This window comes from Corvus cornix, chromosome 4, assembly GCF_000738735.6.
Source record: "Corvus cornix cornix isolate S_Up_H32 chromosome 4, ASM73873v5, whole genome shotgun sequence".
NCBI classification, from domain to species: domain Eukaryota; kingdom Metazoa; phylum Chordata; class Aves; order Passeriformes; family Corvidae; genus Corvus; species Corvus cornix.
The window spans coordinates 43,078,889-43,093,986 of NC_046334.1; the positions used below are offsets into that span (position 1 = coordinate 43,078,889).

At 39.8% G+C, this 15,098-nt stretch overlaps 1 protein-coding gene across 7 annotated transcripts in view; it reads left to right on the plus strand.

Moving 5' to 3' along the window:
• The window catches only part of MTUS1 (microtubule associated scaffold protein 1), a 121,829-nt gene that overhangs the window by 72,653 nt on the left and 34,078 nt on the right, over positions 1–15,098 (plus strand). The window contains exon 1 of one of the 7 annotated variants that reach the window (XM_010401595.4): positions 12,382–13,135. The exons of the other annotated variants lie outside the window; for them this stretch is intronic. Within the exon in view, the coding sequence (XP_010399897.1) occupies positions 12,646–13,135 (490 nt within the window). The 5' untranslated portion in view covers positions 12,382–12,645. Of the gene's footprint in view, positions 1–12,381; positions 13,136–15,098 lie in introns of those variants that run through there. 7 annotated transcript variants of the gene reach the window in all.

The window sequence follows — 15,098 nt, forward strand, 5'->3', positions numbered from 1 at the left end:
TGGAGGATTTTGAATTTAATCGTGTTCCTGTTTAAGTCAATGAGATTCTGCTCCTGACTTAATCTATTTAAGACTGGGTACTAAATGACCTGCCTGATGTGCCTGATTCCAGTCTTAATAGGTCATGGCTTCAGTAGACATGTACATGATAACTAAATAGCGATTTTATTTTCAGGTGTCTTGGCTCTGTGTTTTGGGGTCTGTAAGTACAGTTTGTACTGTATGCAAGTCTCATGCAATGGATGCGTTTACAGTAGCTATAAAATGAAGATAGCACTAGTATTTTCAAAGGAAGTTTCAGTAGCAGAAATGATCTGCCAAACCCCCCCCAAACAACAAAAGAACCCCCCCAACCCAACAGAAAACATGCCAGAGTCAAAACAGAGTCGCTTCTATGTGATGTTAACACTTAACCTGTGCATATATTTAATGAAGTATGAAAATTAACTGAAATGAGGAGCTTTGCCCCAAAAAAATCTGGAGACAGAACAACTGGTGTGCTGCTGAAAAGCATATGCTTGGCAACTTGTGTTCTACTCCACTGTAGCAAGTGATGTTGGATTTTGTTATTCACTTAAAGGGATTAATTATATATGCAGGATGCCTCAGGTATTTGTCAATATGAAATAGAATTGTTTATTCAAGCTCAACTTCATAGAAGAAAAGTTAATTGGAGAGTAAATATAAAGGACATAACAAATAATCTCTGTGAATACCACTGCATATTCTAAGTGTGCTTTTTTTCCCACTTGACGTGTCTAATAGGGTCTGGCTGCAAGTTCTGTTGCTGTGAAGTAGGTTAGGGTTTGAAAATGACAGGCAGCTCCACTTACACTTAAAAACTTGAATAGCTTTTAAATTGCTTCAGGGGATTTCCAGTGTGCTAAAACAAGGCTTAAACTTCTAAAAGCTGCCTCTTCCAGTTTTGCAGTTTGTGCGAATGAATCTGTTACCATGGTAGAAATGGCTTGCAGCATTAAGACAAATGAAGTATTACTACTTACTCAACCCTTCTAATCTGAACTTTCTAAAACATACAGCTATAGGGTTTTTTTGAGGAACATACCATGGAATTTCAGTGGTAGAATGCAACATTTTGAGTATTTGCAGCCAATTGTCTCACTGTTTTGTGTTACCCTTCTTTCTTTGCTGGCACAGAAAACTCTGATGTGTGAAGGAGAATAGAGTTTCTTCCATCTCCAGTTAATTTCACTGTATGTTAAGTAATATGTAGATTGGGACTACACCTACCACTCTCATTGCCATGAGTGGCAAGAAGAGGTGATTTCCGTTTATAGAGATTTGCTAGTAATTTAATGTCACATAGTGAAGCAGCGTCCCTACTGTTTTTATTTTAAATAATAATCTCTCAGTATTGCAATTCATAGGAGTAACCTGGGTCCAAAGGTGATGGACTTGATGTCTTTAGGGACATTGGTGTTTCAAACAGCTCTTGACTGTTTCACCCAATATCATTCTAAAACCTAACTTATTTGGAGAATTATTTGCAAGCAGACCCTATCTCTCCTGGCTTGTTTTCTAGAAAGAAATTCTGTGAAGGCTGCACTGGTCAAGCTGGCTAGCTGGCATAGTGTTGTTAAACAGTAACAAGTTACAAGTTGTTACTGTTAACAACAAAAAAAGTTAGAGGTGTGTCACCAGCACCTTTCTAACCATGTCCACCAACAGTGGTCTTCCCCATTGCTTTTCTAGGTCATGGAGTATTGTTTCTGTTCTCTCTCCTACAGGAATGACAAAATAGCATTTGATCTTCTGGAAAATGAATGTATTGGTAGTGTAACTTACATCTTTAAATAGTGTAAAAAAAAAATCCCATATAATTTAGCTGTCCAGATACTCAGATGTGGAAATAACTCACCTTAAATAACCTGAGTTGTATCTGGACATGATGTTTCTTTACAGTTGCTATTTATGAACCTTTCATTGGTATAATCTTTACTGATGTCTAGTAGTTGTAGCAAGGGCATTAATAACTCGGGGTCCTGTGTTCAACTCTTGGTTAAATTAATATTTCCTACTTCTTGTCATGATAGTAGTGTGCTGCTTGTACACTTATAGCAAGTAAAAGATCTTCCTCAGGATCCTTGGGTAAACAGTTTGTATGTGATGTTGTGGAAATACTTCTCATTAGGCAGGAAACAGAATGGCTGGGAACATCTGTGGTGAAATTCTTTTAATGAAAGCTCATCCTTTTCTCAAAGAGAAAAGTCCTTCAGTAGAAAAGTAACAGTATTACAAATAGTACTCATTAATTGCTTAACTTCTGTAATAATAATAATTTCAGACTCTCAGATACTGCTTATATCAGAAGCATCTAAGCTATTAAAAATGTTACATTTGTATTTATTACAAGAATAGAGTTTGTGCTAAACCTTTTCAGACATTTTAAGTGGTAATACAGGATTATTGGAAATGTTTACTGCAAAAGAATAAGTGAACTTTCTTATAAAGCCAGTTGCAATTTATTCTACTCCAATTAAAACAGAAGACTAGAAAAAATTTGCTTTTCTTAGCCATAATCATGGCTGTGTTGTGTAACTAATATAATATTGCTTGCTTATTTCCACAGATATTACTGTACAATCTGCCACCTGCTTAACTCACCAAGTTAAGACATTTTTCCATTTAAAAAGATAAAAGGTCCTGATATGAAATGAGTAGCATAACCATATTAAACCTGTATTTCTTTATTTCAGGAGGGAACTCAGTTAGAATTTAAGGTCAAGGAAGGCAAGATGCATGTGTAAAGTGCAGTGAATATTTTTCTTGCTGCCTTTGTTAGTGGCACAAGTAAAGGTGTTCATATTTGGAGATTTTTCTCAGGGATTAACCTCACATATGGGTTTTGGTCCTTGTGGTAAGTTGTAGGTATACCCCAGTGAATCACAGTTACCTGAGGTATCAGCTCTGCAATAAAATTTCTGTAGTCTTCTTTCCCTCCCTTCCTCCCAGCCCGCCGCCCAGTTAGGCAAAAATCTGCTTGCCATCTTTGTAGTTTGTTAGCTTGTACAGAAGAGACCCAGGGGAACGTGAAGTGCAAGGAATGATACACTGAGTGTTTCAAACTTCTCCACAGGAACTGCTTGGTCTCCACAGCAGGCATGACAAGCAGTCACTCCTCAAGGGGAGCCCTGGTACCTGTCAGGAAGCGTTTGCCAAAATGGTCTTCAGTTGTGCAGTTTGGTTAGGAGTGCCTGGAAAGAGAATTCCTTTAGCTGCTCAGCAAGCAGCAGAAGGACTTTGTGCCTCTCAAAGGGTGGAGACATATTTTTAGCTAATGAAAGTGCTGGATGCTGCCCGTTGTTCTCTGGTTTGTTTTCAGCTTGGCAAGATGTTTTCAGATAAGCTCCGATAGGTTGCACTTAGGCTGTTCCTGAAACAATGGTGTGCAATGTCCTAGGCACGTCCCTGAGGAGGTATCTTTGCTGTTTAATTGCAGGAAAACTGCTTAACATGACAGGAAATACATAAATAGTTCCTTGATATGGTGACTGCCAAGATTTATATAAGTGCATGTTGTGTGTCTTTTGAAAATGTGGAGCTCCAGCAGCTCTTAGAGCTGGTATGAGGCACTTGAGGTGTGGTATTTTCTGTCTTGAACTTGCAGTGAAGCATGAAAGATTCAGTTCACATGGATGATTTTAATCAGCAGCAACTGAAGTGGTTCTGTTAAGGTGCTGTTCTATTCTGCTGACCAGCAAATGGTTTTTCACTGCTAGGGTAGCTTTAAAGTACCATTTCAAGTTTAGTTTTAGCCACATGTTCAACTACGTTGGTGTTCCTTAAAACATGCTATGCTGCTGCCTCCTTAAATTCATTTTCCTGAAGTTGTGAGTTTATCTCTAATTTTGATAGCTTAAATTTTCTTTCATTCTGCAGGGACTTTACTTAATGTTAATTGTGCTGATAGGTGTAATCAAAAGGATGAAAAGCACAAGTGCTTAAACTTTAAATTAGAAAAACAACTTTCACTTGTGTGAACCAGAGCAGTGGGGGTGATTACATGCAGAAAACATTTCTGGTGCTTTAGAAAATCAGTATTGATCTAGAGTAACTCAGAGTCTTAACTGAGTTGTGAAACAATGTAGAAATAGATAATCCTTTATTTAGATACAGAAAAGTTTATTGCAATTTCCCTTATGTAATCTTGTCATACCTAGGTATTCATCTGCCAAGAAGCTAATGGTATGTCTGTGCCCTGTTGTGTGGAAATGACGGTACAGATTTAACACTTTTTGTAAAGTAATTGCTTGGTTATTTTTAGTCATGGGAAAACACCAGATCTGGGACTGATCCTGAACTCGTCAAATGAGGTCAGTGTAGCTGGGGAAGAGCAGTCTGCTGGGTTGTCATTTTGAACTGTGATTAAAACCAATCAAGATGATGATTGGAGCAAAGTCATTGAGTGATACCATAGTCAACAATGTTGAAACCACCGCATTAGCGTTTTCTGCATAGCCCCTGAGAGTGCTGGGACTGATTCTTGAAGGGATTTGGGAAGTTGAACAGTTACTGTAAACTTTACTTTTCTCAGTTCATTTCCAGCCTATAAGCTTAATCATGCCTATATCATCACTGTTTTGGGGTTTTTTTTGGTTTTTTTTTTACACCCTTGGAAAAAATTCGTGTCCTAGCATTGTCTCTGAGTTGGTTTATACTCTTCTTTATACTCAGAAATTTGTGACTTCTTTTACCTAAGTGGCTCTGTATATGCACCAAAATAGAGAATTTGGATGCTAGCTATTTGTTTTGTAACTTGAAATCGCAAACTGCGGCCATCAATTTTATGAGGAGCATGTTAGAATTGAACTTTTTTGTGATCTTTTAGTAGGTAAATTATGATTATATTGGATAACTTAGCACTGATAATAGTGCTTCCTACATGCTTAGAAGTGCTATCACTTTGCTTTTTAAAGAGCATTATCAGTGAATTTTATTATAATCTGAATTTGTTTTTAAATGGCTGTAGAGTTTCATAAACACAGGAAGCTGTGTTTCAGCTTCAGAAACACTTTTGGCACAAAGACAGTAATGCAAACTACAGGCAAGGCTCTGGAGGCTCTTTAAATTCCCACTGTCTGCCCTACTTTTTCTTCCATAATATCCTTTAGGCAGGATTTCAGTGCCATAGTTAAGTCAGTGACATTTGTTAGAGTCATATAACATCAGCTCACACTAGTGTGATTAAATAAATAGCTTCTGAGTTCAAACTAAAAACCATTCTGTCTTCTCTATCCAAGATAGGAGCAGATACTGCACAAGAAAAAATGTTGCATATTAATGTGCTAGTCTTGTGGTCAAAAATGTATTTTCCAAGTCTCTATTTGGTACAGTTGTTTTCAAGGGGAGATTATGGTCCCTTGGAAATTACTAAGCCTTACATATCCTCGTCTCTGAAGGACTTTCAGTAGCTGAGAAAAAAAAAATCAAGTTCTTGAATCTAACATTAGTCTGAGCTAATATATGTTCTGACCATTAACACTAATATGTTGGTTGTGAAGAAGGAATTGTCAATGGTGCCTGCTTCTACTTCAGCATGGCAAAGTGCAGTTCAGTCATTCAGTCAAAATTCCAAATTCATTCTGGGTTGATGGTTTGTTGGTTTTTTTTGCCTTTACTGCAGTAAAGTAGACCTCTATAGTACGTGAGCAGAAATTAGTTTGCAAACTTAAAATCTTAATTGTATATGCTGTAAGACTCCTGTTTGGAGTTCTTCTTAGTTCTTTCTTGGGTTTTTGAAGCCAAGTTTTGTATGTAGATATAGATTTTATTTATGATGGAAAAATTTAAGTCTGTGAACTTCTCTTACTTGGATTTGTAAGTAACAGTGTCTCTCCCATTTGTTTTATGTTTATCCCTAGCATAACTTAAAATGCTTGCCAGCTCTTTTGGAAGGAATCATGTTAAAAAGTAGTTGAAAAATAGTTAAGCTGTTCTCACATCTGACTTTCCAGGACATAGGATACTGCTCTGCATGTGTGAGAGCAGAAGAGAAAACTCAGCTAACCTGTTAGTATCTGTGTGAAATGTGGTGTGAAGAGAGACTAAAGTCAGTGACTTAATCTGTGTGAAATCAGGTTGGGCTTCATGTGGAAGAAAACGTATAGTGAAAAAAATGCAGCAAGGTGTTCTGTGATAAGACTTAAAACAGTTGAGCAGTGTGGTGAAATAAATGCCTTTTGTGTCTAGGTAGTGTTTACAAGGAGTGATGTAAATGGTTTCTGGAGGCTTCTACCAGCCCTATATTCCTGATGTTGAGCATGGTAGGGTGGACTGCAGTATTAAAGAAGGAATGCATTCAAGCGTTGCAGCTTAAATGGCTTCCTCCTTTCTGGCAGTGTTTCAGCCATTTCACCCATGGTAACTGTGTGAGAGTTGGGATCTTCGCAAAGGCTTGAAAAGGAAGAGGGCTGTATTGACATCGTTCTGTTCTCTGGTCTTGTGTGAGGGTTTTCTACACATGTCTGGTACTAGTCTCCTTTCTGTAATTTGCACACACACTCTCTGAGTGAATCCAAGAAGGATATGGACAAACTAAGGGATCAGGATTTGTACTGGGGAGGCAGTTCATTGGATCTGGAAAGGGTTTGCCAATAGTATCAACTAATCATGGTGAGATCCCTGTCCCCAGTGACTCTGGGTCCTGATTTTGTAGACAGAAGCCGCAGAATGAAGGGGGGAAATGTGCCATATTCTGTACTTGTGATGAAGCAGTAGAGGGCACCAGACAGTAAGGAGCAACTTTTTGTACAGGAGTTAGGGAGAGAACAGACTCAGAGGACATAGGAGCAGAAGGGAGAGACACCAGTCTTCAACATCACTCCATGCTTGGTTTTTTTTTGGAAGTTGTGTACTTCATGGATGTCAAGGCACAGCTGCAACTATAAGAAAAAGGAGAACTGCTTCACATGTTTCTTTGCCTACTCAGGGAAATACCTGAACTAGAAACTTACTGAAACATAAACCCCTTATGTAAAATAAGTATAGCTTCCAGTATATTGTAAAGTTAGGAAATTCAAAGATTTAAGGTTGCCTGTAGTGTATATGATGAACTGATGTAGCAGAATTCAGATACCTAAACTGAGGATAATACATTGAGATACAGTTCAGTCTTTAATTCAGTGCTCATTGGCCAAAGCATCAGCACACCATAATATGCTCATGCAATTACTTTCCATCTTGTCATCTTTGTCATTAAAAATGGATGACAGTGGGGTTTTTTTAAGGTGGATGAAGTAGTTTCATTAATGTAGATATGGTCGATCCCTCTCATATCAAAACACCCGTACTCTAGGCTTTCTAGTACGATAAACTAGTTCTGCCATCTTCCTTTTCTTTTCCCTCAGACAGTGGTGTGTAGCACTGTATGGGTAACTGACATGTGTTAGGCTTTGTCCCAGTTCAGACAAGCTAAAAAAAAAAAATCAAGCATCAATATCACCCTTGGTTATTTGGAAAATAACCAGGACAACCCTGATGCCCTGGCAGTCTAGCTGGTGCATGTTAGAATTGTTTTCTGTAGATTGCATTGCTTTCCAAATTTGTTTTGTTTGTGGTCATCTCTGCATGTATGGTGGGCTTATTAGTATTTTTATCTTTGTAGTAGACATGTGACTCATATGCATGCTTTATATTCACTAGCCAGATCACACAGAATTATGCAGAATATTCTGAGGTGGAAAGGGTCACTGAGTGCAGCTCCCAAGTGAATGGCCGTGGAGGGATTGAACCCACAACCTTGGCATCATTAGAACTGCTCTAACCAACTGAGCTATGAAAACTTAATTCAGTTCTACAGATTACAGTTCCTGTAAACTTGGCAAAATACATTGTGAATGCAAAGACAAAATCACTTTGTATATTAGATGTTCAAAACCCAACTAGTGTTTCTGTAAAACACACCTGTGGTACATAAGGTAAAAAATGTTATGGGAACCATGGTGCAATTTTAGAAGAACATACATACTTCTGAGATTTCCCTTTCCTTTTCATTATCGTGTGTCTAAAGATAATATCCAGTTGTGGCTAGAAGTGGGGAGTGAAAAGGGATGGATTTAAAATGTTGCATTGAGGCTAGAAGTCAGTGCTGTAATAAAGTCAGTGGATGAGCATAGACACAGACTTCAGAAACAGTACTTCAAACTGAATGCCTGGAATAATATGTGATGACTCTGCACTCCCCCTTCAGGCTGTACAGCGTTTAAAAAATATGTGCTGAAAAACCTTTGTACCCCTGCAGAAAAAAAAAGGCAGAGAGATTTCTGCTGTGTGTTTTACTCCTGCTGAGTCAATTTAAGCATCTAGGTCAGGTTTCACCAGCTTGCAGTTAAATTTTGTTCAGTTCTTACATCATTTTTAAAAGCCTCTCTGGTGGTTGATTGGTTTGTTCAGAACAACTTGAAAGGGATTTGATGGCAGCTGAAATAAGCTGGTGTTCCTGGACATGAGCTAGTGCCAGACATTAACAAAGGAAACTCAAGAGGTTACAGTAAGAGTAGAGGAAAGGGAGAGGTGCCATACTGCTTTAGGAAGCATTTAGTTGTCATCTTGGGCTTCACATCATGTTGATGCAGGGGGAGATGCAAGATGAGAAGTGCTGTTTCTCTTCATCCAGTTGCTTTGAGACAAGACCAAAGCTAAAGAAGCTTCTGAGGTACAGCATCTTAAGCATTTCAGTTGAGCAGATTATTCAAGTACCTCTCTGAAAAATGAAGTCTCTTTGCTGTGAACTGACTGGCTCATGACTGGCATGCTTGAAGTGTGAACAGAGCAAGTTGGGACTGTCTGCACCAGCTGATATAGACAGGCCTGAGGCAGAGCTTAGAAGCAAAACATCGTTTCTTCAGGGGAGTCTGTGTTTGTACAGTTACCAGCCTGGACTCTGAGAGGCACAGCAGGAAGGTGTGTGTTCACCACTTGCCAAGATGGATGCAGGCAAAAATTACAGTTGACCAAGCTGTGGAGGGTCTGGGGGGGTTCGAAGACTTCTGTCCAAGTCCAGCCTTCCCAGGCCCTCTGCAGACACCATTAATTTAGTTTTGTGACTGCTTTCCCTGTGTCTTTGTCTGACCTGGGTTATGTTACAGCCTGGAGCAGGAGTTTTGGAAGAATTTAGGGTGGTAATTTACAGCTAGCTGAATTTCCAGATCCTCTCAAAGGTACTGTATGTACTGCTACAGATTAAACCCAACAGCTTCCTTATTTGCGTGGATGTTCTTAAGTTGTCCTCTCCTGATGGCCATAGCTTGTCACAAGGCAAACTTTAAAATGACAGCCGTGTGATCAAATGGTCTTCCTGTTGCATTGCTCAAATAGCTTCTACACATTGTGATTGGGGGAAGGCAATATTAGAGCTGTAGAAATAGGGGTGTTTTGTGTTTTCTGGTTGGCAATTGTCTCAAAGGTTTCTGTGATGCAAAAGAAATGCCTTAAAAACAAAAAATGCCCTCCAAAAAACCTCAAACATATCCCACACAAAGTAGACCAGATTTTATTTAAAAAAATGAAGTCCTTTTTAGTTCTGCCCTAGTCCTTAATGTACTTTTGGGAGGAAATCCTTGACAAAGGTTGATTCACATTAGTCTATGAAATCAGGATTTTTTTCCTAAACAGGAGAAAATGTTAAGACACTTGGGATGCATCAAGGATAGAGACATCTTAGCTGGAGCAGAAGCTGATGTACAGCAGGTGAAGTGGGTAATTCAGAGACAATGAATTCTAGGTTGGGAAACCTGTGCATTGATAAAATGTTTTTCATCTGTCATCAGCTATCAAGTATTCCTGTTGAGAGTCAGGTTGTAAAATTCAGAGTAGCAGCAACTTCTGTGGACTTAAAATTTTCTTTGTAGTATTAACCTATGAATTTAATTTTAGGTAAGGTTTTAAAGAATCTTCCAGGGTGGAGAAAAGTAAAGGAAATATGCCTGAAATCTGTGTCAAGAGGGTGATCTTTATAAATTGCCGAAGATTCTTTATGATCAATCAGCCCATCTTAGTGTAAGTGAGGAAGATACCAAACACACTGACTGCAATCTGGATAGAATTAATGTATTCATATAGTGCAAGAGACCAGTTTCCAAAGACAGGTTTTCTTCAGTGACCCGGCAATTAGGTGCACACACTTGTAGAAAGGAGGCTGTAGCTTTTGGATTTGGTGATGTTGGACAGGAATGACAATTGCAGTACCTAATTTAGTCACCTGAGCTTCGTCAGACAGGCTTTCAATGTAGCTTATAGAGAAAGGCTTCTCTCAAGCACTCACTGATGTTGTAGTTTGGATTGTGCTCTGAGTCAGTGTCTGGAGGAACCTGTTCCACTACAGAGGAACTGAGGGGTATCAGTTGGAAACTTTATTTTACCCCAACACCTTTTTTTGTGGAGTGTGTTTTGGTTTGGTTTTTTTTGTTTTGTTTTTTGTTAACTCAGCTGAAATCACTGCTTTACGTAACTATACCTTTAAAATCATAAGAAAGTGAAACTCATGTAGGATGGCACTTGAGCTATTTATCTTAGTATAAACACAGGATTCATGTTTGCTGCCTAAAGTTTTTAGGAAGATTTAGATCTTGGATGGTTACATCCATGAGTCGGGGAAAACCCTTCCTTTCACCTGTTTCCCAGCTGGATCACAACTGTTGGAACCACTTGGAAATAATTTCAGATGGATTTTGCTGTCTGACAAGGTCTTTGAAAATGGTTCACCAAGTGAGATTTTTAGGAACTACTAAAATATGGTGAAGGGTGGAATGAAGACTTATTCTGCTCACCTGAGTCACTGCAGCTGTTTATCCAGGGATGCAGAAGTACTGCTACTGCTCTTACCTGGCTCTCTTCACCTACCTAAAACTTTTGTCAAAGGTGTTACCTGGGTTGAGACTTCAGACTGGGCTTCTGCAACCTGTGTACTAGTCTTTAGTGGGTCTGTGTGAATAATAATGCTTAGGAGCTCTTGGGATAACTATTCAGCTATGAATGGGGCAAGGAGCCGAAGGGGGAAGAAACTATACCTGCGGCCTGTAGCTGTGCTGGGAAATCCCATCAGAAAGTCCATGTCTGGCCTTCTGGCAGGTGAGACAGAGACTCGGAAAAAAATTCCACCATCGACTTTGTGTTCCCCAGGGGCTGTGACAGAAAAACAGTCGGGGAGTACTTGCAAGCTGTGAGATGCTCTGTGTGGAGCGTGCATCTCTGATATCTTCCTGGTCCCATTAGTGTGCCTGGACTAGTGTAGGAGGAAAACTGGCAAGTCAGCAGTACATTTTCACTGAAGGCAGGACTCCCCAGATTGGCTTTTTGGCCAGCAGCACTGTGGTGATTTGGAAATCCTGGATCTGTGCATGCATGGGCTATTGGCATTCCTCGTGATGCTTCCCAGCCCAAAATAGTGCTGATGGTAGTTATTACAGTTTTTGATGGAATAGCATAGGTTTCTGCTCTGGGATCACCACTGCCTCTGAAAGCATCCTGGAGTCATGACAGGGCCAAAGGTGTGGTGTATAAGTTCTCCTGAGCTCCTGCTTGTGTGGTCTGACTCCTGTTCTGCTGGGTGTTGTGCCGAGTATTTGCACACCTCTTTGAAAGCAGACACTGACACCTTCTGTAGATGAAGATCTACATGGTATTGGTCATTTTTTCCAAACTGAACCCAGTGATTGGGTAATTAAACAGCTGTGTAACACAACAGCTGTCAGCCTGGTGTCACTAATCTGCCTGTTTTCACATGGAGCCTAGGCCTATTAGGAGTTCTGTGCTTAAAAGTAAGAAGCCTTAGCTTTTACAGAGAAAAGTTAACACTCAGATCTGGTAGCTAAAAGGCTTGGCTTCCTTAACCTGTCAAAAATATCTCATTAGTCAGTTTTCCCATATTGCTGTGATAACTATTGTTTGTGGATTAGAGGGTTTCCTCAGGAACTGTGTTCTTCCAGAGATTTCCAATAGAGTACTGCTTGCTGTGTGAATAAGGAGAGCACTCAGTGGGAGTGGTGCAATGTCAAATCTGCCCACAGAGGTACTCCTGAACCCTCACTGCAAACATTAGCAGAAGGACAGGTGCATAATCACCTTGTTGAATATACAATTAAAATAACTACGCACTGTTGAACTGTTTGGCTTTCAGCTCCTGCAGGCAATTCAGGCTTCCTTTGAGCCTTTGTGTCGTAAAGGAAGGGCCACTGCGTTCTTGCGGAGTGTTTGGCTGCGTTTCAACAAACCTGGTTACTGATGCCCAGGCCTACTTTGATTGATGCACAGATCAAATGACTTTTGGGAGTGGCTTTTGGGGTGACGTCCCACGTACAATGATGTCAGCAAAAGATTTTAAAAAATTCAGGTGTGGCATAATCTGCCAATTAAACTGATTAGTGCTCTGGCTGAGTCCTGAGAAGGAGCTCTGACTACGGCCCTGCTTGTTGAAGTCTTTTATGTAGTGCCTTTGGCTCACCTTGTACAAGACTTTTACTTAGTACCTTCACTGCAGGGTGCTGTAAATTGAGGTAGGATACCATACCAAGGGCTATGTGCTAGCTGGCTTGCTATCAGGGGAAATCTGATACTGGCTCACAAATGTCCCTGACTGCTTGGAACCTGTGACACTGGAAGAGGTCCTGCGACTCCTGTGGGATCGGGATGGAGTGCATCGCTGCTCTGTTGGCAGAAGTGAAAGCTAGCCAGGAGGCAATGCAGGCTGGGCAGAAGGCACTAAAGCATGATGTGGAAACATCTCAGAAGGAAATCAGAACGGTGTTAGCATTGCAGAGGAGCCAGCAACAGGTGAAAGAAGATCTCAAAGCAGAGGTGAAGTCCAGTCACTTGGATATAAGAGCTGTGCTTGAGGAAATCCAGCGAGTGAGAGAAGAAATGGAAGCTCGATTAAATACTCAGGCTGATCTGGTCTTACTGATCAAAGAAGTGAGCACCAATTTAACATGTGTAGACAAGGCTTTCCAGAAAATGGAGGAGAGGGAGAAAGTTTTTACCAGCCTGCGTCTTCCCACGAGAGAAAATGTTGAGCAAGGATTTTTCTTTGAAAAATGCTTACACCAGACGCACATGGGTTTTGAAAGACCTGTGGAAGCTAACAATTTGGATGAGGAATGTGAAAAGAAGGTGCTTGGGGGTAAGACAATTGTGACTGTAAGTTTAGGGAGAGAAGTGAGGTTGTTTCTACTTGTGCTTGTCAAGAAATTATTTTGAATGCTTTTAAGAAATGTAAATTGTTTTAGAAATTTAATCTCTTGCTTAAAATAATTTCTAGTTAGTGTAGATACTACTACACATACCTTCCTAGTACATGATATGCAGAGGAAGGCTTTGATTTGGTTCTGCAAACCAAAAAAGTGTTTTATAGATTTTTCCGGTAATACAGCAACAGTGCACAAGATAGGGAGGCTCAGGAAACCAGCAGCACAACACAAGCTCTGAGGTAGCCAGCCAGCCAAATACTGTGTCAAGTACTGGGCAGAACCCCAGCACCTAAATGTAACTTTATGGAACACACCCTGTGTACTGACAGTTGTGTATTTCTTGCTTCTGAACAGCTATTAACTAGAGAGGCAGTGTATGGGATACAGTTTGCTTCATGGAGAAGCTTGGAATGGGTTTAATGCTCTCCACATTGAACTAGAGTCGGCTGCTGTGCCATCCGTATAATGACTGCTGAGGGAGTGAGAGGATTTGTGGACCTTTTCCAATATCCAGATCAAATCTTCTGTGTATGATTCAATTTTCAAAAGGCTTAGTCTTTGCAAAATCACTGCTATTTTTTTTTCTGTACTGGTATGAAGAAGGATAGGACTTTAGATGGTGATTCTGTCCAGTTACCATACTACATGCAGTACTTGAAAATCTGGTTTTCTGTCTTCCAAAACTGAGCTTTTCAACTACATTGGGTAAAGTGGTTTTGAGCCTGTTGGAGAGGAGTCCAGAACCTAATTTAAAGGTGGAAATTGTTCTTCTTTACAAGTCTGACTGGTATAGAGGTGGCAGGTAAACAGGCCAAAGTGAGAAGGACTTGGGCTGTTAACCAATACTGTCTTTAAATTAGACTCTGTCATTGATGTGGTAGTATCAGTAATCAGACTCAGGATGCTTTTGTCTTAATGAAAGCATGGCTTTTATTTTGACACCACAGCATGCCTTCTATACAAATCTGGAAACGATCTGTCATTGCCCAGAGGTACGTAGGCCATAAATAAACATCATAGTGTCAGTGGTGTTAATCTGTAGAGGCAGTTCATGCTACAGAGGGTTCATGCTTTTCAGCATTCGAAGTGGCTGTTTCTAGCACATGTCTACGATACAATTGCCAACAGGAATGTCATTGAGTTTCACTTCATGCATGTTTTTTGTTCAGCTTTTCTTAGTATAGTATCAAGGGCTGGCTTGGTTGGATGCTTGAATGAGCTTCTTGGAAAATACTTGGTGGTCTGGGCAGCAGGATAAAAGTAGTGGTATGAAACTGACAAAGTGATAAAGGCTGGCTGAACTCTGGAAGCAGTGGATATTTGGAGCCTTTTGTAATTGGTGGTTAGCTGCTGTATCACTGCATTTAAATGAAATTTCTTCATTAGGTAACTAACTGTGTAATGTAATTTTTTTTCCAGAGTAAAAATTGTCTGCAAACATTTGTTCAGGTTTAACGCAGCTCTGTCAGGGTCCTAGAAATAGTCACAAAACTAATTTCAAATATTTAATTAAATAATGACATTAGCATCTCTGTCAGTGAATTTACCCAATACTCTTAATCAAGAATAATGTTCTAGTTCTCTATTTGTCATAAATGGAGCATTCAGGAAGGGAGGTGGAATATATGAGAGAGTAGGAGTATGTAAGCCAGTATGGAAGGGAAGAATTGACTGTACATGTTTATTCTCTAGTCCTTGCTCTTTTTTTTTCCTCTCTTCTTCATTATTACGTCTTGTGATTTTTGAAGTAGCTTCAGAAGGTAACCAGTAATTTCCTACACACAGTATTGTCCATAAGATTGCTGAAAATTTTACATGGTTGCTCTCAGATGTGAACTGGCATTTGTGTAAAAATGTCTACTCAAAAGACGTTGTTACGTCTGCACAGTAAGAAGT